General features: G+C 31.5%; 1 protein-coding gene across 1 annotated transcript; it reads right to left on the reverse strand.

The window, feature by feature from the left end:
• Positions 1–6,881: 6,881 nt before the first annotated feature.
• On the reverse strand, positions 6,882–17,315 carry LOC104887891 (uncharacterized). The gene is made up of 15 exons (XM_010672663.2): positions 17,223–17,315; positions 15,922–16,004; positions 14,180–14,282; positions 13,958–14,053; positions 13,791–13,843; positions 13,344–13,470; positions 12,739–12,801; positions 12,586–12,645; positions 11,871–12,032; positions 11,675–11,748; positions 11,451–11,544; positions 9,119–9,255; positions 8,931–9,011; positions 7,481–7,586; positions 6,882–7,374 (listed from the first exon to the last, which is right to left on the reverse strand). Exons 2-15 carry the CDS (start codon positions 16,002–16,004, stop codon positions 7,303–7,305), a joined length of 1,311 nt encoding a protein of 436 aa, XP_010670965.2. The 5' UTR covers positions 17,223–17,315; the 3' UTR covers positions 6,882–7,302.
• Positions 17,316–23,889: the final 6,574 nt, after the last annotated feature.

Raw genomic sequence — 23,889 nt, forward strand, 5'->3', positions numbered from 1 at the left:
ACCAATTAGACATGAAACAATGATTAATTTTAGAAGAATAATTATTATATTCGGCTAAATTGTGATATGGTGTCAGATTAGGATTATTTTATCAGACAAATCTATCCGTTGACTGTTGAAGCTGATACACCTCAAAATGGCTTGAAACTTGAAAGTGACAAGTAATGGTCATCAATTTATGCAACTAACAAATAATATGAGTAGCATTTACATTTGTTAGGAATTTTTTTTAGTACAAAAGGAGAAGTTAGGGCATTTGTTAGGAATATGAGTTATTGGAGAACCTGTATTTTTAAAATATTATATAAAATATTATTAATAAATCGCCATATATTATAACAATAATAATATTTATGTAAAAGGGTAACTTAGAATATCAATATGAGATTTTAAATCTAATTTATTAATATAAATGCTTTAGAACTGTTTCTTTCATATGATAATATTCCAATCATAAATGAAGTTCATTGACTCATGATCTTTTATGTTTAATGAAATAGTATATTGAAATATGACCTTCATCTTGATATTTTGGACTTTCAAGTAATAATTACACTTTCCACATATTCAAACTTACAAACTAAACAAAAGCAAGACTCTCAAGACAAGAAGAGATAATTACATCATATTGATGCAGAAAACCCTCACAATAGGAGAGAGATTTATTAAAAAAAAACTATAGACTAATAAAACTAAGAATAAAGCAATAAATAATAAAATTTAGAACTTTTCACTGGTATAAAGAACGGTAAAAACCCCTTAAAAGAGCACCAATGAAGGATAACGTTTTAGAGAGAGACTAGGGTTTACAATTTTGTATATCGATATATGTACTGGTTATACTACTTTTGTTTTTAAATACATGCGAAAAACTTGTACCGAATTTCAAAGCTAACATATGGATACAACATACAAGTATTATCATATACTTTTCGTTATTTTTGCTAGCAACATATTGACTTTTACGCTTGTCAATACATAACTTACTTTGACCATTAATATCTCTAATAATCTATTTGTAAAAGTTAAAAAAATTTGAAATCTTGTAAATATATATTGAGACGAATCCAACAATATCTCGCATGCTAAGTTTGTATTATATATAAGTTATAAATTGTGGTCCAAGTAAGTTACTATTCCAAAAGGCAATACGTTGCAAGTAGATAAAAAATGAGGAAGTAATAGATTGTTTAAATAGTCCCAAAATATATTTTCAGAATTTCAATTGTTACAAATCGATCATTAAAAATATTAATATTCAAAATTTTGCACTAATATGTGTAAAAATCAACCTATTACACGTATTTAGAAACAAAAAATAGTATCTATTGTGATAATTCATTGATGGGCGTATTTTAGGTAGTACTATGTACTATCTTTTATAGTTTTCCTCCTTCATATTAGTATATGTTGATGTCAATAATGAGTATCATCATTTTGAGACATACGAGATATTGAGTTAACTTATAAATAATTATGTTATTTTTGTTTATCAATATAAATATATTAAAAGGCGTTCCTATTAAATGAATGGTGTTATGTGACACTCTTTTTTAGCTTCTAAAACACATGTTTATAATCTCAATCAAAAACATTTTCAATGTGTAGTTAATAGGATTCAAACACATGGCCTTTGAAATGAAATGTGAGAATTTAACCACTAATTCATTACACTTTGATTTAACGTTTCAAAGTAAAACATAATAAAGTCTAATAAGTAATAATTATATGTAATTATGAAAACATGTAGACAATCTTTTTGAACTTTAATCCTTTTATTAAGTAATACAATTCCCTTACTCAAATTCCATTGAAATTGATATTCTTATCCCCAGATCCTTAAAATTTTTTTAAACAACTTATCACGCTATAACATCCGTCCATTTTTCAATTTCACAATAAATTAAATATTACAAAAAACGAATAGAATCAGTTATGAAATTTATGAATAGCAATATATTTGATAATTGTAACTGACCCGAACATCGTTCGAGCCAAAATACTAGTTAGTTAGTAGTTTGCGTCTAAGGATCTTTTCTTACGTGTATTGTAACATATTGTGTGTGTAGGCTTCTTGGTAGTTATTGAGGAGAAAAGTGGTGGAGAAATTATAGTTTTTGGGTTTGGGGGGATAATGATGCCTACTTGAACGGTTAAGCCTAACAGGCTAGCGTACCATACGATTATATCTAGGCCACAATCTCGTATTCTTTATCTGTGCCGAACATTATGGTCATTGGTCGGACCATCATTGCCAATTTGCCAGCCAGTTGCCACCCCTAGTGAGAGGCAGTCTTATAATTTTTTTTTCTGATACGAAAAAGAAATTTAGACTTCACCCTTAATTTGGAGCCAGCCTAAAACATCCTTACGAATGATGCAATCTTATAATTATATCTCGTCTTATTGTCTTACGTTGGAAAAAGCTAGAGAAAAGAAAATAACAATCTATAAATTTGCAAAACTACCCTACTCATTATCAATTTATTGGTTTTGGGATATAATATAATTAACATTACTTAAGCTCGTAAATATTATAAACTTTCCTAGTCCTTCTTCATCTGATATTTCCATTTTATTTTTATTTGCTTCAATATATTCAGTCATTTTATTTGGTTGTTACTCATTATCTCTTTCATCTCACCAAACTCTTAATTACCTTTTAATTACTTCCTCTGTTTCAAATTAGATGTTACACTTTCTATTTTAAGAAATTTCAAATTAGATGTTACACTTTTATTTTGGGTAATAATTTCTCTCTATCTCTCTCATATCACGTGGGACCCTTTTGTTTTCTTTCTCTATCTCTATCCTCTCCAAAAATTGTCTAGGAGTCCGTGATTTTAAAAGTGTAACATCTAAAAAGAAACGGAAGAAGTATCTTAGTTTTTATAGTTTCTGTTTTCCCTTAATTCATTTCAACTCCTTTGTTACTACTACTAATTATTGAAATTTGGCAATCTCATTGTGCCAAAGTACTGAACTTCTAATCTTCTATATATTCATCGTCATGACATTATTTAAAATTACCCCAATTACCATGTAGATGTATCATTATATCCTTGGATGTTTTTACAACTCTCTCTCCACCACCACCTAAAATCACTAATCACCAATCGCTACCTCCAATCCACCGATGATTATACTGACGATCACCACCGACGACAATAATATCTTCCAACAACGTATTTTATGAAAATTGATTTGATCCCGCTAACGGACACCCTGGGGGGCTTGATAAGAAATATATTGTTCTACTTTATTACTTATTTATACAAAATAATAGAATAATATATAATTCTAATGCAAACCATTTAATGTTTTTCAAAAGGAAAGGGAAAAACATTTTTAATTCCAATTTAAAACATTTAAATGCATTGCATTGAAATTATTATACATTATTATATTATCTTATACAAATATGAGTAATTAAGTAGAACAAAATATTTCTTATCGAACGCCCGTTTCGTTAACTTTTGCCTTATAAATTTGGAAAAAATTGACAATAGAGGTCTCAATGATAATTTTTAAAAGGTCTGAACTATTGATTAACCTGTGTAGGTCCCAACTTTAGGGGGTCTTAACTTTTATCGGGCCTCGACGACTTAAAACTGAAGATTTTTTTAAAAATCTCACCTAGTTCCTACATCCCTTCCTCAATTAACCCTTCTGATGTGACCTAAGTTTTACATAGATGATACCTATTAAGCCAGTTTTAAGATCACTAAGGTCAGTAGTCTGCTGAATTAAGACCCCTTAAAGTTGGGACCTACACAGGTTAATCAATAATTCAGACCTTTTAAAAATTATCACCCAAAGTTCAGACGTCTATTGTCAATTTTTCCTATAAATTAACCTATTAATTATACGTGAAATGCATCAGGCAACTACCGAATTACGTAACATGATCCAGGAGATTATATTCCCGAATCAGATCTTATACAAATCGTTCACGAAATTATATCCGACCGCCACATGTACTATCTTTAGTTTATTCTTACTTAATGCAGGATTTTACTCCATATTATATCGTATATACTAATAAAGTATGCATGCTACGCGTGTCTATTTTTTAAAATTTTTAAAACATAAATTTTAATCTTTTTGAACATAAATAAGGGTAGAAATTTTAAACATTAGATATTTATCTTGTTAAATTGTGTAGGTTAACCTTTTTTAAATATTTTTTTAAAATTAAACTTTATGAACGATATGCGATGTGTGTCCGATTTTTTTTTCAAACATAAATTTTAACCTTTTTGAACATAAATAGGGCTAAAATTTAAATATTAGACATTTTTTTAAAAGAAATTGTGTAGGTTAGACACATATCACTTAACTCTTCTTTCATAATTTTTTTTTACTCGTTCTTTCTTTTATGTTTCTAAAATTAAACTTTATGAATGATAAAAGAATATTAAGTAAATTTATTTAGGACCCCTCAAAAAAAAGTGAATTCATTTAGGATTTATGTGTTAAATAAATCATACTCCCTCCGTTTCCTAAAGATCTTCCCACTTACTGTTCCTACAGATACCAAGGAAAATCAAGTTGTGTGGGGCATGGTGTGAGTAAAGTAGGAGAGAGAAAGGGGTTAGGATAAATAAACAAATAAAAAGGGGTTAAAGTAGGAGAGAGAAAGGGAGTAAAATTGAATTAATAATGTAATAGTGGATCATATGATAGTGACATGAGAGAGTAAATAGGAAAATTTGTTTTGCCAAATACTTCCTCCGTGTTTTTATTCTTGCTACATAGAGAAAGTGGGGGGTTTTTAAGAAAGGTAGAGAGAGAAAGTAGGGGACCACCACTTTTTGAATAAAAAACCATTTGTTAAGGAAAAAGTATGAGTATTTTAAAAGAGAAGGTGGGGACCACCAACTTTTTAATAGTATTTTAAGATTTTTATGGTGAGAAGGAATCCATTTATGGTATGTAGCATCTATTATGACATTTCCATTTAAGGGAAATGTAGCATCTATAAAAAAACGGAGGAAGTAAGGAATAAAGCAAAAGAGGGAAGATCTTTTGGAAACACCCTTAAACGGAAAGTGGGAAGATCTTTAGGAAACGGAGGGAGTATCACTTTGTTAATTAATTGATTAAATTTTCTGTTTTGATGTAATACTTGATTATGTTTCTTAATTGATGGACAATATATTTGATACTTTTTTCAACATAACTGTACTAAATCTTATAGTCAATGTTTTTCCTTTTGGTGGGTCAATTATAACTTGATTGATTTAAACATTCAAGTTAATATTTTTAATTCTATATTTTAAAGTAAATCTATAGGATCGGAGGACATCATGGCTCACCCCTTCTCTTATATATATACTAGCCTTATATGCACGCGATGCGTGCGTCGATTGTTTGGGTCTGTTCTTAATAAATTTCATCTAAGTATAATTTTAGAAGTGTGATTTATAATTATTGTTGTACAAACAAATGTAAAGTGCGTAGAATTTGTAACGAATATTTGGATGTAAGGTATTATAGTCAAATTAAATTTGTGATTTTTTAAAATTAAAGTACCATTTTTCTCATTATGTCAAGTTACTTTGTTAATGCTTATTTAGTTTAATTTATCATTAAAATTTTGACCCCATCTTTAAATTAGGAAAGGATATATTGTAGAAATTTTGAATATCCAATTATATATTTAGCTAAGGACAAAAATGACTTTTTAAAGGGGGACACCATAGCTCCCCCTTGGCTTATATTATAACTCTAGTATTTTTTGCACGCGATGCATGTTTCGATTTTTTTAGATCGAGAAAGAAATTAGGTTTTTTTCGACGTAAGTAAGAGCCAAAATTTGAACATTAGACATACGAAGTATATTTATTGTTAGTTGGAAAATTTGATTGGTTTAATCTCTATCATTTAAATTACTCACCAGTATAAAAGAGTGTTGTGGAAGATCAAAACTACTCCAAACCTAGTTGTGCCAGCCAACCTTTAACTGTGACCCTTTTAACCACTTATACCCCTCTTTCACAGTGGACTTCTTCTCCCGGCACCATTTAAGCATTTATTATCTTGGCAAGCTCTCTTCAACACATTCTCATTGGTATTAACTTTATAGAAGTAACCCATTTATTTATAACTATAACACCTTTTTTTTTTTTTTTTTTTTAAGAGAACACCTTTTATTATTAAGAGTAACCTCATTCTTCAAGGATAACCATATTTATTCATACGAATAACTCAGTTAATTATACGACGATCACATTTAGTCATACGAGTAAACCCCAATAATTCACAAAAGTAGCTTTTATCCATACGAGTAACCTCAATCATTCGTTTATATGAGTAGATTGACTAATATCCCCTTTTTGTTATAAAAGTAACACCATTTGTTTACAAGAACAATGTCCTTTTTATTGTTAGGAATAACCTCATTCGCCATAATAACTACATTTATTCATACAAGTAACTCTATTCATTCATAAGAGCGACCCCTTCTATCGATTAGTATCATTTTAGCTATTCTTTTAGAACTTGGTAATGGACTATGTTGTATTTTCATGTTTTAGGTGTTGCCTCATCATCCCACATACCGAGCATAGAAGGGTTCATCAAGACAAAACATGATGTTTTGAAGGGCCTGTGCATAATGCTCAACTTTAAATGGACATTTCTCTCATCACACTCAATATTTTAATTTGGAAAGATATAAATGGCTCAATAGCTTCCTAACACCTTTTCAAAAGTTCAATTGCGCTGAAAATGATTGAGATATAATCTTTTGAAAATGAGCTGACGGAATTGAAACGCGAGCCGCCACATAGAGAGTGAGCTCTATTTTGAGACATTTTATCCCACACTTAAAAGCGATGGTTTCTTATAACATATATAAGGCTATTTTACACTGAAAACACATTGAAAAGTTAATTCTTGAACATAATATTAATTACATAAACATAATTGCACAGGCTCTACCTTGTTGCAATCCATACTACATACACATCAATTCTTTTATACCAGGTACAAGGACTAGATTAGGCAATCCCTATATATCTCATATAGTAGTCCCAACCTAAAGAAACAAACAAAACACCCACCCCCCACAAGATCAAACCAACTTATACACACTTGAATCTGAGTATATACATACATATCACTTGATTTAATTTAGATTTGCAACTTGCAAGCAACAAAAGCACACATAGAAACGCAACAATCAACGTAAAATAGTAGTCCTAAATCAGTTCCACAGCTTTGAATTAAGTCCTTACGAAGAAGGTCCAGTATTCTAGCTAGAGATTGGTTTATATATAATTGTGCTTGGATTGAAAGTTACAAATAATGTGCTGAGGGTATGGTTGCAGAGGGATCATTAAACGCAGTCCCTCGGCGCGAGAAGACGATCTGCATCAAACGAACAAATATATAATCAGCATTCCTGGAATCAGATTGTCCATAGAATTATAAGAGAAAAATTCCATGGATATATCATATACATATATATATATACCTGGTAATTTTTAAGAAACCTCATCTTGAATCCAGCTGCGCAGTAGTCAAAATAGTATTCCCATGTTTGAATGAACTTCTCATTGAAGCCGAGTGAAAGGATTTTGCTGCGACGCATGTATAATAAATAAGCATCATCATAGCATGAAATTAAACAAAAGATGGAATATGGAATAAATCTACTAGAAATTGTATGCTAGTAAAACAAAGGACGAGATAATATTAAAGTACTTTTTTTATGTGTACAGACAACTGGGAACAGTAGGGTTGTTTTCATAAAAAATGTAACTGTGATCTCTGATAGAAATTGTTGATCCTCTAGGTTGGGGAAAATGTAGAAGGAAACAAGAAAGCCGTTTAAGGTGTACCCACTAGAGATGGCCAATGGTGTGGGCCAATCCAACCCATTCAACCTAGTCCACCTCTTGGGTCGTGTGGGCTGAGCCCGTGAAAAGCCCGATCCAACCAGCTCGAACCGTGAAATTGGTGGGTAGACAGTGGGCTAGATTTTTTTGAGCCCAACCCATGAAAGCCCGCTACTAAAACTACCCAGTCTTGTCCACAAAAACGGTCCAGCCCAGCCCATGAACCGGACTAGCCTAGCCCAAGTAATTATTCAACCAAATTGTGTATGTTTTAATCAAATTGTATATATTTTAATCAAATAGCATATATTTTAATTCAATCAAATTCAAAAATAATGAATTATTCATTAATATTAATAATTGTATATATTTTAATTAACATTACCGGTTAAAAAAATTAATATTAAAGGTTTTATGTAATACTAATAAATGATTATATAACTTTGAAAAAAATCATGCCGTCCCACTAGGTAGGCCTACGAACCGCTTCCCAGATCGTGAAAATCGATGACAGATCGGTGTGGGCTAAAATTTTTCAGCCTGTGGACCAGTCCACCCAAACTGTGAATTTCACGGTCCGGTCCTAGGCTGTGAATCTCAGCCCGACCCACTAGGGTCCACAAACTATCTCGTCCAGCCCGCACCAGTGGCCATCTCTAGCACCCACGGAAACCTAGAACAATGGTGCTTTGTGCAACCATGGACGTATAACACGTGCAAAACACGTGTTACATTGCTGGAGGAGCGTGTCTTTGTCACGCTGATGAACTGGGGCACCATTGCAAGTATTCTCGGGTGTATAAAATAATACACAAATTCTTGGGTGTAACTATTACACCATAATTTATGATATATATTGATATAACAATCCACAAACTATAAAACTACTTCTTTTGTAAGAGAACTCAAAGAACATGAAATAAATGACATAATGACATGAGATTCATGTCATTATTTATAGTTCATATCATTTTTATTGGAGTCTATGTCATTATGCATGTTATCAGTTATATAGTATGTTATGGTGTAACATTTTATCCTAAGACACACTCAATAATATATACGAAAGAAGTACATATGACTAACCTTTGATTCTCCAAAAAATTCTTTCGCCAGCATCTCAGTGTTTGATAGTAATGTTCTCCAATGTTTTCTACGTGCTCCACACTATAAGATAAAACAAAAGTTTTGAATTTCCTACGAACTCACTTTAGTTTTTTTGTTATATGCGTATAATTTGGAGAACACGCTTGTTTCAACTTTGTTACACTTACCTTAGTTTTGAGGCAGTACCCATAGCTGACGTTACTCGGCTCAAAGAAAATAGATGTCCACCGGGAAAAATATACTCAGGAATAAAACCGGGGCATTTTCGGAACTTTTCATAACCTTCATCTCGTACAGCAGTGAACTAGAGAAGAAACATACATCATCAAGATTTCTTACTACTCCCTCCGTCTTTTTTTATTTGCTACATTTTGCCATTTAGGGGTGTTTCAATTTATTTGCTACATTTGCAAATATTTCCATATATAATACATAGGTCCCACACTTGATTTACAAATTTGCCATCACTCCCTTCTTGATTTTGTAAATGTTTCCATATATAATACATATGTCCCAGAATTTACCTATTTGCTTTTTTGTTAATTCCATTTATGTCAATGGTCCCCGGCCACTCCCTCCTTGGTCTTTGTGAAAAAGTGCTTGTAGCAAATAAAAAAAGACGAAGGGAGTAATTAATAAGTCGCATGATTATGTGAAGAAGCGAACACATCAAAGTTCAAAAAAGATATGCATGCAGCAAACTAGCATAATCTTATATGCATGTTAAGACATTTGTTCTGATGTGCTTTGGCCTTTGAGAATAAAAATCTGCCAAAAAAGGCCTTGGTCGCGCCTGTCATAGAGGATTGTAAATCCACTTTACAAGACCGTACCAAAGACGTTCCATTTTAAAACATAGGATAACATGGGGAGTAGTCCCTTAGCTTTATAAATTAGACATAATTTTTATATTTCTTCAATGTGGAATATATATACATCATAATGCTCCTCTTAATTATTTCATATTTGTTAATTATGGGACAACACTTCCACTCACATATGGGTTACTCATGAGCTTAATAAAATCTTATATCTTGCGATTTGTGTGTATCATTTCTACACTTTTCTTAGTTTGTTAGAATGTTAGTTGTTTATGTAGCTATGAGCCTATGACCCATCATTTCGATAATTATAATTTGAAACACAAAATATCAACCAGCAATAAGAAAAAATAAATTGTGAGACATAGATTCAAATTAGGGTTTATAGTTATGTAAGGTAATTAATTGATCCTTATTATATGGCTTACTCAACTTTGTTCAGATATTGCGTTCACGATTGAAGTGATAAGTTGTCCTCTTGAAGGATGTGTAACGGAAGCAATAGTTCATAACAATAGTATATATTGCCCATAAATATTTTTACCCTATGTGGTACAATCAAATCTTTCTCGACCAATCAAAAATGTTTTAAAAATTATTTAAGTAAAATTTATATAGTAGCATCGCATAGGCGCACAATGACTATGAGCAGCTCTACAGGTGTACAACCGAGGATTTTTGGAATTTTTAGTTATTTTTGAGAGGGTCAGCCTTTCTCTCCGGCAGTGGTCCAACCTTAGTCTATGAGAAATGCATGGCAGTTAGTTGGCCCGGTCTCTTGCCCAGCCCTCGCCTTCTTCATTCCATCAAGAGCAAGACCCTACAAATGGCATCGCGAATCCCCTGACTTAACCACCATTTCTTGATCCGTTCTTTCTCATTGAAAAACAACTTAATGCATATGTCTTGAAAAAGTACTTCATTTCCCGCTCCTTTCAGTGATTCCCAAAATCCACATATTTTTTTAGGGTTGTGGGAGGTGGTATTTCGACATGGTGCAACAGTAACCCAGAAAATTCTCGTTTATAATAATAGTGTCGCGTGTTCCACACACAATTAATTAGGTCATTTAGATTAGTACTTTATCTATTTTTTTTACTTGCAACATTTCTTGTTTTAGGAAGTTACGTATTACTTACAATATTGACATTTTGGCAATCTATTCTCTTGTTCTATCTCCTTGCTCATTGGGTCCTTTTTTTTTAATATTTTTCTAATACTTCTCTATATCTCTTTGCTTTACTAAACTTTTGTGTGTCATACTCCAAGGTCGCAAGTAGAAGAAAACAAAGGAATTAAAGTAACATTTCCTATATATATAGAGACAAGAGGGAGGGTCATTTCATAATTACATAGAGAAATAGGAGATTTGGTAGGAAGGAAAATTTTTTTATTTTAGAAAACATATTATTTTTCATTTTTCTTTGTTTGAGTTTTAAATGGCGTAAAATAGTTTTCCCTAATTAAAAATTTTTACAGGGTCAAAGTTCACAAATTTTGACCACATAATGTCCTCAACAATATATAATAATAATTTTTTATAATTTTCACTAATACATAATAAACGATATTAATGATCAAATACATATTCTGAAGACCTTAAAAAATAAATGGAACAATGAATAAGAAGCACACATAATAATTTGAGACTACCTTAGCAAGCAAAGATGGGCATTACCTGGAGTACAAGGAGTCCATTTGTTGTCAAACTTGAGTCACAACACCGAAAGAACTCCTCAATGTATTCATCTCCTACAGCTTCTATCATCTCACTGTACCATTACCATACATATAGCATAAAAGGGTTAAAAAAAAAACCAGCACAACCGCCAAAAGAAGAACATTATTGTACAAGTGTGAAGAATAATTAAGTTTACTGCAATTTTGTACGTTACCACTTACCACGCGATAATTCTATCATATTTGTTGACATCTTTCAATTCTCGATAATCACATAGAAGAAACTTTATGCGATCCTGCATGCATATGTACACGACGATGCGTTTCATATTAATTTGACGCCATAAACAAGAAAAGCATTGTATTCATATCAGAGAGAAAAAGAAAGAAAAATAGATAGTTAGAGATGTTTAATTACCTCTAATCCAGCTTTCTTCACTTTATCTTCAGCAAATTTAAGTTGCTCCTTTGAAAGTGTAAGGCCAGTATATTTGCACCCAGTTTTCTTTACAAGTTCGATAGCGAAGGTACCCCAACCACTACCAATCTCAAGCACCTCATGATCTTGCTCTACTCTTGCCTAAGTTCAATATAATTGTTATGTTGGATTTCGTCAAATTTTTCTCAAGGTATTACGTAAAAAAAAAAATGAATTTTCCGTCACATCTATATTAATATATTAAAAGACGTTCCTAAACGTGGAACGGTGTCACGTGGCGCTCTCCCTGAATCATTTTACTCCATGTAATCCTCATACAATAAACTAGAAATTGCTAGCATAAGGTTTGATCTCACGACTTCAAGGTCATATATTGAAGTCTTAACCACTAGATCAAGTGATATTTGGTGTTATTATTTTAAAGTATAATATTAATAAATGAAAATTCTCCTTACCCGGGGCATAGCCCGGGCCTAATAACTAGTTGAAACTAATATAATGTCGCATATTTTTAAGTGCAACCGTTTGAGTTTTGTACTATTCACTAAATAAGAAGATGATCGTATAAAATGTTGTTAATTTAGAGATATTAATGGTCAAAACTGTGACTTGACGAAGATGAAAAGCAAACGATTGTACTTATTTAAAAACAGATGAAGTATTTATACAAGGACACATACTCACATAACCGTACCTTTTCAATTAGGAGGGAAATTTTCCTCATTTGTGCAACCTTTAAGTCCTCGTTTTCTGACTGCCAGGGCTCAAAGATGATGTAAATTAGTACGATAGTGTGCTTCAAATCTTGGGACATACAATATTTGTTGAAATTAAAGTAAGTTCTGACCTTATGGATAGCACAAGAGTACATCATTGTCTCATCCATAAAGAGGGAAAACATCTCGTTACTCTGTCATTGCAAAGTATATATAGAAGTATAATTAGATGAAGCAAATGATAACAATACCTACTTTTTCCCAAGTTTTAAAAATGGAAACAATCAAGAGCTTATTCTTAAACTAAGGCTTTGTTCTTTTCAATAACAAAATGTTGTTATGGAAGATATGTTTAACTTAGATTAGAGCGTGCTAACGAATTTATAAACGCTAATCAAGTTCAATTCGCAACTAAGTGTCTGTTATCCCCATCTTATTTTCAGTTCAATTCAATTCAGCTCAGTTCAGCTCTGGACAATACTTTTACTCTCACATATCACTATGGATTTCACTTTAGTTCATTTCAATTTAATTTAGTTCAGTTCAGCTGTTTTATGTCGAAGAGAACATGTCTTATTAAGCCGAGTCATTAAAAAAAAAAAAGGATAATTAATTGAGTTTAAAAAGACAATTCCTAATTTGAGTAATTCAAGCACATATATTCTTTAGTTTATTGAAGTTACACACATCAGTAAGCATTAATCTAAGAAAAAGATGGGTAGAGTAGTGATATTACCATGTCATAATGGCGAGAAATATTCCGACGAGCTTGTGTTAGAGTGTTTCGCCTACAAAAGTTACGATAAATGTATTTGGCAGAAATAATCCAAGCACTAAAAGAGAACAGCGATGTCAACCAATCCCTGAAATCAGAACATATCAACATATAACTATTCAACTGATTAATTAGTAAACACTAGACACCTTCCACAAATTCTTGGATACAACGGTTACACCATAATTTTTCGGTATAACAACTCATAAACCTCCACTTATTTTATATTAAAAAAAAACTCAAATGACATGAAATAAGTCATTATATAATGTTACACAATAAGTTATTGTGTAGCATGATACACCCAAAATTCACTCAACATCTCAACAAAATATTGTATTAAGCGAGACCAAATATAACCTCAAAGGAAAAAAAAAAAAAAAAACAAGAACAAAGTTATAGTGATACCATTTAGTGACCACTGAAGCCGAAGATTGTAAATCTTTACAAGCAATAAAAATCTGCATAAAACATATGTCAAACAAGTATTGAGCGACGACTTATAAGGGACCTGTAAAATTATTTCATCTTGAAAAATAGGTAGTTTAACTTTTAGGGAGACTTTCTTATTTTACCATTATAATATTTACAAGACCTTCATCTTTGTCAACGAATGAGAAATCTCCATGAATGTATGCATCCGCAAAGCCCAAGTCTGCTTCTGTAGCAACCTGTTGTACGTTATATAATCTTACGGATTTATTAGTCCGTCAACTTCATGATAAATTATCGTACATGATACATCCAAGTGTATAATATATAAACAAATATGTATAGGTTAAGGATATTAGACAGACCTTCCAATAAAACTGAGGGTTATGAATTTTTATAACAACCGACAAAGGACAAATTTTGAGCGAGCCCTCAAAGGTTAGAACAGTGCCATCCTTCTCCAAAAGACTGAAAGTTAGTTAAGGTGATTAGTACGATCATTGACAAGCAACGCATCTCTATTTTAAGGAAAGGAGGGAGTAATGTTGTCCTCTTTTGGAATGCCTATTTTAACCCCTCTTCCCTTTCTAAATTACAAAAGCAATGTCAATACTAAAATGGGGGTTCTAACAAACCCACCGGAAATTAAATTTCAACATTACTCAAAAATAACTTATATCAGGAAACTTTACAAATCACTCATAGAATTGAGAAAATCACAAAAAATCAGGAAAATCACTCAAATGATCGGGAAACTTTACAAAAACAAAATATTTAACTTACAAACTAAAACTAATATACTAGGATATCAATGCATACACAAACATTCTCAAAATTCACTTACAAATCATTGTTTTCAAAAATTATCATCTCTATTATCTCTATTATATAAGGGAAGGGGGGAGCTATGATGTCCCCGAATGAAGAGACTATTTTACCCTTTTTCCTTTCTAAATTACAAATTCACTTACAAACCAAAGGAGGATTCAAATAAAAATATTGGAAATAAAATGATAACAATTACTCACAAGTCAACTAAAATCATAGAATTGCATAATTTACATTATACAAATCACTCAAATGAGTTAACTTTACAAAAACCAAAAAATTAACTTACAACCAATATACTACAACGTCAATGCATACTCACAAAAATTTGACTTGAAATCCAAGTGTCCACTTTCTTCACAATATATGAAGTATTGTACTTAATTCAAAAATCAACTAAAAAATTATAATATTAGAAATCATAGATAAATTCAATAACATTTCTATTTTGTTCATAGAATTTAACTTTGAAAAGTAAAAAAAAAAATAAAAAATGGTGAGAGACTTAAGTGACAGAGACTAAACCAATTAAATTTTGTAACTAAAAACAACTATACTTTGTATGTCTAATGTTCAAATTCAGACTTTTACATACGTCGGAAAAAATTGAGTTTCTATCTTGAGAAAAATTCAATCACGCATCGCGTGCAAAAAATTCTAGTATAGATATGTTGAAACCCATTAAGTGCCCAGTTGTGAGTATCCCACATTGGAGAAAGAGGAGAAAATATACCACTTTATAAGATAAGGAGTTACTCCTCCTATCACTAATTAGTTTTAAGATGGAACCTCCTAACTTGTAAGTGGGCTAAACTCGATCTCCTCCTCCTTATTGGGTTACTCAGACCCATTTTTATATAATCTAAAAATTAACATGGTATTAGAGCCCGTGTGGGTCTCTTCTAAACTGGGCTTCTAATCAAGCAACACCTTGACAGGATGTCCAGCCCCTAAGAGAATTATTTCTGATTACCTTTCCAGTTAGCTCTTTATAAGATAAGTAGTTACTCCTCCTATCACCAATTAGTTTTAAGTCACCTTAAAAAAAATAGTCGTATTTGGGGGTAAGAGATTAAATAAGATTTAAGCTTAAAAATTGACTGAAATTGAGTTGCTATATATCAAATATAGCATTTCAATTTAAGGTGCTGAAATTTTCAGCTATCTTATTAATTCAGCTTCTTTCAACTATCTCATCAATTTCAGCTCTATTTTATCTTATGTTCCCAATATAACCTAGACTAGCGAGTTAGTTAATTAAGTATAAACGAAAACTTACGTTAGAGTTCCAGCAGAGATGAAGTCCTTAAGGAATCTTGTTACAGACAAGCGAGCTGCTGATTCGGTCAAAGATAGCGCCATCTGTTTTGGGTTTGGTTTGTAGATAGATTTAGTCTTCTATACACAAAACTTTCAAAAAATAGTAATAAACTCATAAATGAGTGAACAGTAGTGACAGGTAAACGTGCATTACTACCTAGCAGTAGTCAATTAAATAGAATTAATGTCACGTCTATAAAGAATTCTCTAAGCAATAGTCAAATAAATAGAAGCAGAGGTGATGAAATAGATGGTTTTGGACTTAATATTTCCCCCCAAAATGCTTTGGATATTCCAAATCTGAAACTTAAGGCTAAATTTCAGCCCGGTTGTCTAAAATAGCGGATTTTTTAGGAAATTTTATATGGTAGCTCCAACTGTTAGTTTTCTATATGCATGGTAGCACTTCTTAAATTTTTTTATATTTGTTAGTTCTGAACTTTTAGGTTTTCTACATAATAGCACTTCTTAAGTGAATTCCGTTAAGTTGTCATAATCTTGACATGTATTAGTCTGGTGTTTCTGATCATTTTTTGATAATCCGACCTTCAATCGAGTCTTTAAGGACAAAATCCCCCCTTGTATTGTCAAAAAAATTATTTACTCGTTTTAGGTGTCGAAAAAGTATCGATTTGCGTGTCAGACTAATAAATGTCAAAATTAATGACAATTTAATGAAATTCACTTAAGAAGTGCTATCATGTATAAAACCTTAAAGTTCAGGACTACCAAGTATAAAACAATTAAAGAAGTGCTAACATGTACAAAACCTAAAAGTTTGGCGTTATCATGTAAAATTTCCCGATTTTTTTTTGCCATATGATCACCTCTAAATACAAGTACTACATCAACTTTCACAGGCTTGCCTTGTGTTCGACTCTCATCAACACCGTGGGTGGGTGGAGGGGGGGGGGAGTTTAAGAGAGTATTAATTTTGGGCTTTAAGCTGAGCCCTCAATAAGGGAGATAAAATCAAATAGAGTTTCTTATGATGAGAAAGATGAGGATATATGTCCATACTTTTTGAACAACTTTTTCCCTTTTTTTAGTATTAAGTGAAAGTTCTATTTTTGGTCAATCTCTTTCTTTAGAAAGGAAAAGGATAAAAGTGACCTTTAAGTATCTAGTACAATTTGTCAGGCCAAATAGAATTAGCAGTTAGTGAAGACTGAAGACTAAATAATAGCATACTCTGTTACAATTTACATATAGAATTGGAAAGAAATAACCGCACGAATAAGATCATAGGATAGGAATTACCGAATTACCGTCTGGAGAAAAATGGCTGCAAACGACGTACTGAAGGCTCTGAAATGTAGTTTGTTACGAAAGTCCCTATCAGCTCGTATTGAAGTATTTTTGTTTACACCATAAATTTTTAGTGAAAATCGGAGTATAAATAGAGCTGCAATACTACCATTGACGTTTTACATTTATTTGCCAGCTAACATTGTGATTTCCTGATAAACTAATTGTATCATTATTTTATTTGAGCACTCAATATGCATGTGATGTTAATTATTCTTTGTCTTATTGTAAGAATTTAGATAACTAGTGATGTGGACAAATAATATTCATCATGCTAGTACAAAAAAGTAGGACATGAGATTTGGACTCGGTTAAACATGGTAGACTTGTCGTCTTACTGCTTAGGCACCCGAAAATATTTTTGAGGGCGTTGGAAGAACAAATTTCATTTGTAAATTTTAACCACATTATATATATATTCTTTTTAGGTGCAAAACGCCAAAACCACATTCTTTATTTACATTTGCTCAAAAAATTTTGTATGAAGGTGTATATATTTAAGATATGAATTTTAACAAATTTTCTTTAGAATATATACTCCCAGTTACCTATTTATTGTTCAAGTGATTAATTAAGTCGTTTTTAAATAAGTGCAATACTTTTATTTGCATTATTCAAAGAGTGTTTGACCAGTATTCCACTAATTAAATAGGTGCTAATTTTTATTTAACATCATTTTGTTTGAGGAGATTGAAGACTGAAGATGATGATTCATGATTAAAGGTCGGGTACGCAGAGCAAATAAGAGGGTCATTTTGTATAGGGCTGACAAAAGTAGACTCGATCCAATAATTTGACCCGAATCTAATCCGAAATAAGCGAGTTCGGGTTGAAGTTTTCGACCTGTTTTACTAAATAGGTCAACATGAACCTGATCCGAAAACTAAATGGGTTATGTTTGGGCTGAAAATTTCAACCCAAAAATAAGCTGACTAACCCGTTTAAAATAATTGTAAAGCTAGACTCACGAAAAGAGAGCGTGTGAGAAAGAGAAGGTGGGAAGAAGAAATTCATAAATTAGTCTAATTCATATATACTTTCTCCGTTTTACTTGCAACAATTTGGATAGGAGAGAGGTAAAGAGGAAAAAAAAGACAGCCCCATGTGGTTGGAGAAAGATAGAGAGAAAGAAAAAGCAAAAGTAGAAAGTGTTGTAAGTAATTAATTATTTCCCTTTTAGAAAAGTGTTGCAAGTAAAAAAACACGGAGGAAGTAATCGAAAATGGAACAAAGTTATTGTTGCAGCTTCAAGTACTAAATAAATAGAAGAAGACACATAGATCACTATACAAAAGGACTAATTAAATTATTTATAAAAGCTATTGGAGCTTAATGTTCTCAATTAATTATATATTTTTTTTCTTACATAATTTTCACCATAGAGAACTTGCCCACCTGTTCTTGAATCTCGGAAGAAATTCTAAAAATCAGGTTAAACGGGTTGACTCGGCCCGACCTGGTTGCCCTCTAATTTTATGGGTGGTCGGAGAAATCAACGACAAATAAGAGGGTCGTTTTATAAAGATGACAGGGTCATCCTGGAGAGGGGTAAAACGTCTTCGGGAAACTCCAAAGCTTCTCTCTCGATGTATATTTTTTAGAAATAAAGATTTTAGAAAATTATTAATAACACATAACTAGAGATATTAATGGTTAAAATTATACACATAAGCAGAATTGAAAGGACAAAATTATTAGTTGCATATATTTCGAAACATTGTATTAGCAAAATTTAGGTATAAATTGGATCATATTCCACATATATACATATGGTAAAGTTTGGATAATTTGTAGCTAATATTCCTAAATATTATTCAAGCTTGATACATTAACATTATATATTAGATTGAAATAAATATGAAAACATGCAGTTAAGTCGGATTAACGGTTTATTTTGTAAATAAATATTCAATATGAGGAATGAGGATCAAAAGAGTATAATATAGAGAATTCATCTGTAACAAAATAGATATTATACAGTTACACTTTTTAAATATGAATGTAACAAAATAAATGTTACACTTTCTTCTTAGACAAATCTCTCACTATCTATCCTATCACATGGGACTATTTTTTTCTTTCACTCTATCTCTCCCCTCTTCAAAAAATTATCTAAAAAAGTGTGTTTTAGGCTATGTTCAGTTCCCCTTATTTTTGCTTATTTCAGATCAGTTCAGATCAGATCAGTTCAGATCATGCTTATATTTAAAAATCATTATTACTATTAAATATCTTTCAGTAAAAATTATAATAATTGAATATTAATAAAGTACTCATTGAGACGAATTAAACGAGACTCCACATGATTATACTTTTTCTTGTATATTGAGAAAAATCTAAAAGATAAGATCTTGTAATCAGATGAGATCAGATAAAAAAAAATAAGTTCAGATCAAATCAAATAAGTTCAGATCAGAAAATTTCAGGTGAACTAAACATAGTGTTAAATTAGAGAGAGAGGAGTGAGAATAATATGATGTTATTATTGCTTGTTTTGTGTTATAAAGATTACAACCCTTTATATAGAAACATAACATAAATTTAACCTAACACAACTTAACCTAATGGGCTATGGCCCAATACTCCTAACACCCTCCCGCAATCGTTACGGCAGTAACAAGAACGTTATGATTGGACAAGCACAATTATTAGGGAAAAAAACTCAATTTCTTTAATTATTCTTTCAAATCTTCTTCAAGGAAGAAACCTCGTCTCAAGGTACAAGGAGAACCCATAAATCTATGTCTCACGACACATGGGAAGCCGCTTCAAATAAAATCCATGTCTCATGACACACGGAGAGCCGAAATAAGTCTCACAATCTGTTTTGAAACAGATCCGAAATTGAGACCAAAGAACCAATTTTTGTAAAAATTGTGATGGAATGATCATCATCACAGAAACAAAAGAACAAATATTTTGATGGAATGAACGTCATCGATATTTTGAAGAAACTAGTCTGTTTTGAAACAGATTTGAAGGAAAACCAAACAATAAACCTTAAAGCATTAAAAAAAAATTAAGTCTCACATGAGACAAAAAGCATCACCATCATGACTTCGTAATTCACCATATGATGCAATATGATTATGCATCACCATGGGTACGTTGCTGTTGAAATCTAAGCATCTAACCCAAGCTTCCGTAGAATTATTATTTTTTTTTTTTTCGGGAAAGATTTTTCCACCGGTGGGTTAAAAATTTAAACCCACCGGCAGGGAGGAAAGGTTTGTAGATGATTCCAAGATCTAACTGGCTCTTGATACCATGTTAAATTAGAGAGAGAGGACTGAGAATAATATGATGTTATTATTGCTTGTTTTGTATTATAAGTATTACAACCCTTTATATAGAAACATAACATAAATTTAACCTAACACAACTTAACCTAATGGGCTATGGCCAAATACTTCTAACACAGCCTTAAAATATGTAATATTTATTTTGTTACGGAGAAATTAAACTATGAAATATTATGTTTAAAGATGTATAAGTTTGACCTAAAAAATTAAGCAAGACAATTATTAAGATGAAGGAACATTATGTAGAAAATTTGTTATAAGTCTCGATACTATTTAGAACAAATTATTAAGTTGAACTCGTGAATCTTGATGAAGATTTTGTTTGTTTGTTTTTTGTTAAGCATTTTATTTGTTTTTGTTTTAAAAGATTTTATGTGTAATATACCTGCAACTTCCAATCTAAGTCAGATTATTCGCAGCAACTTGTTATTTTAAGCAATTGCAGCTGGCTATGCGCTTCTCTACCGCGTAGCAATTTTCAATTAATACGGACAGCTGCATCAGACGCAATTGACAGTTTTTAGCTTGTTATTGTAACTTTGTAAGCATTAAGCAAAATAATGGGATTCTGATATTGCAGTTACAAACTTCTCCCTCTCGTTGGCAACACATGCATTAGTAGAGTATATATGGCGGTCATTTCGGAATACCATCCCTACAGCAGTTAAGCTTCGACTAGTGGTAAGAAAAGAACCTTCTTCCTTCAAGGTTCGAGGTTCGATCTCTACTAGAGGTACTTTGAGATAGGGTTTTCCCTTATCATCCTCCAATCTCAAAGTGTCTTTCCGCAAATCCAAACCGAGTTAACTTGCAAAAAGTATTGTCTGACAGGATCCTTTATTTTACCATCAAGTTCCTAGTGTGAATTGGAAAAAAAGAAATTGAAAATATTTAAAAGTAGTTAATAGTTGATTGTATTAAATGGATGGTCAGAAGTTGGGGTATTTATACCCATCTTTCCTTATTTTAATTTGTAATTGTGTTTGAGATTATGCAGGTTACGAAAGCTAAGGATAATGAATCTATTTTATAATATATAAAACAAAATCTTAAATGTTTTGTTTTGATCACTTTAATTATTTTGTCATGTGTCAAACAACTATAGATTTTGTCGTGCGTCGTTGTCAATATGGTGATCGCAGTCAATAAAACAATATAACGAAGATTGATAATGATCGCAATCAATATAGTGATTTAGACAATCTTTCAATTACTTGCTAAATGTATAAAATATTTTGGTTTGATTATTGAAGAATCAAATCAATACCTTACAAATAAGCCAAACATGTCAGATTTATCGATAACAAAATATGTGAGTCCGCTTAAATCCACCAATTATACTCATTGAAAACTATAAACTACTTTTTTTTTTTTTTTTTTTCTCTTCTTTTCCTTTCTTTTTCTTTATCTTTCTTTCTTTTCCTTTTCTAAAAAAAATACCAAACAAAGTGTAAAAACAAGTATACTTATTTGAGCCACATTTAATATGTTAACCATTAACCGCTAGTAAATTAGACCTTGCTAATTAACATGGCCGGTGAACGGGCTGTGCAAACAGACCCATTGCACAGGGCCCCCAAGTCAATAGGGCCCCCAAATCAGTTTATAATTATGTTGTTGTGATAGAATAGCAAAGGTTTATGTTGTAGCATATTGGTACTAGTGGTACTACCTTATAATGATTCCTTGTCTTTGTATTTAGTCAAGGGTTCAAAAGCTACCTATCATTTTCGTGGAAAATTACCAACTCTAGAAATTTATCTTTTTTTTTTTACCAAATTAACTCTTAATGTTTTTCATTTTTTACATTCAAGTTTTAAATAATGATAAAGATTTCTCGTTCTTAGGTAGTATTAGTTTATTCTCAACTATGAATTTTGTCGTTTGAAATAACAAATATGACATTATATGCCTCGTATGTATTTTCACATATGTCGTAGTTATATATTCTAAAAAATTTGGGGCCTAAATTTAAAATTAACACAGGGCTCCTGAATTGTTTAAGACGGCCCTGCTAATTAATAATTAAGATGCAATTTTTCTGGGATAAACCTGGTAATTATTAAGTGCCCTCATCTTGAATACAGCTGCAGAGTAATCAAAATAGTATTCATATGTTTGAATGAACTTCTCATTGAAGCCGAGTGAAAGGATTTTGCTGCAAAAAGCAGAATAAGAGTAAGCAAGAATTTGATTAAGGTTAAAAATTTCCCCACTAAGGCACTAATGATAAATCTAGTACGTAATCTTTAAGCAAATTATAGTGCATAAATCATAATTTTATACCATCCGAACCCAGCTTGCACCTATATTTTCAGATTCGAAAAAAAAACCCTTAATTACAAACTTTAATTTCAGTTGTAAGCCCTATAATCTCCATTTTAAAACCCTAATTGTGAAGATTCAATCTGAAGCTTCTAATTTCGATGATTTTGACGCCCGTTATCTTAAATGTAGAAAATCAAGGCTAGTGTTCAATAATAACATACATCTCCTCAACAAAACACGTTGCAGGATTTCACTTTCCAAAAAAAAAAAAAAAAAAAACACAGAATTTAGCGATATTTTCTCTCTTTAAAGATGTTACATCATTTTATATTTTCAGGGTTGCTATACATGGTTTCAAACATTATTATTTCTAATAATCATCAATAAGCATATTATAAAAAGTTGATATTAAAAAAATATAATTGAGACGAATCTAACAAAAATTTATAACTCTGTTTTTTCCTAAAATATACATCACCAAAGACAATCAAAGTATTATAAGATTGAATAGTTACAAATTTTATCATATACCCAAATATACGAGTCCGGATCTTCTAGAGTTTTAGTGAAACTCTACAAGGTAGAGTTGTATCTGAGCCGTATATTTTAAAATCAGGGGCTCATATTGGTGGAACGAAAAGATTTAGTGGTGGATTTTGATGAGATAAAATAGGGAGGGATTTCGGAAAGAGAATATATGAGCCGTTGATTTTTTATTCAATGATTGATATTGCTCAAACTTTACCTTAGAGTTATTTTACAACTCTAGAGGAGCCATACACGAGAATATTTATAGTACACCTGGGTGTACCATGCTCATGGTACACCCAAGACTATTTTATCCAAATGAGCAAAATGAGCGATTGAGCAAATGAACAAAATAAATAAATGAGCAAATGAGCAAACATTTATACTCATTTAAGAAAATGAGCAAACACTTTTATTACAAAATGAACAAAATGAGCAAATGAGTAAATGAGCGAAATGTCCATATGAGCAAATTTGGTGTCAAATGAGCACCTGAAGTTCTAATTTATTACAAAAATACC

Source organism: Beta vulgaris, chromosome 3, assembly GCF_026745355.1.
Source record: "Beta vulgaris subsp. vulgaris cultivar EL10 chromosome 3, EL10.2, whole genome shotgun sequence".
In the NCBI taxonomy this organism is placed as follows: domain Eukaryota; kingdom Viridiplantae; phylum Streptophyta; class Magnoliopsida; order Caryophyllales; family Amaranthaceae; genus Beta; species Beta vulgaris.

Bases quoted from the DNA above. Each gene is read 5' to 3' on its own strand.
- LOC104887891 (XM_010672663.2), bottom strand. From the start codon at position 16,004: ATGGCGCTATCTTTGACCGAATCAGCAGCTCGCTTGTCTGTAACAAGA. The intron at 14,054-14,179 runs GTCTGTCTAATA...AACGTACAACAG, and splicing joins ACCCTCAGTTTTATTGGAAG to GTTGCTACAGAAGCAGACTT. The intron at 12,646-12,738 runs GTCAGAACTTAC...GAGCCCTGGCAG, and splicing joins ACTCTTGTGCTATCCATAAG to TCAGAAAACGAGGACTTAAA.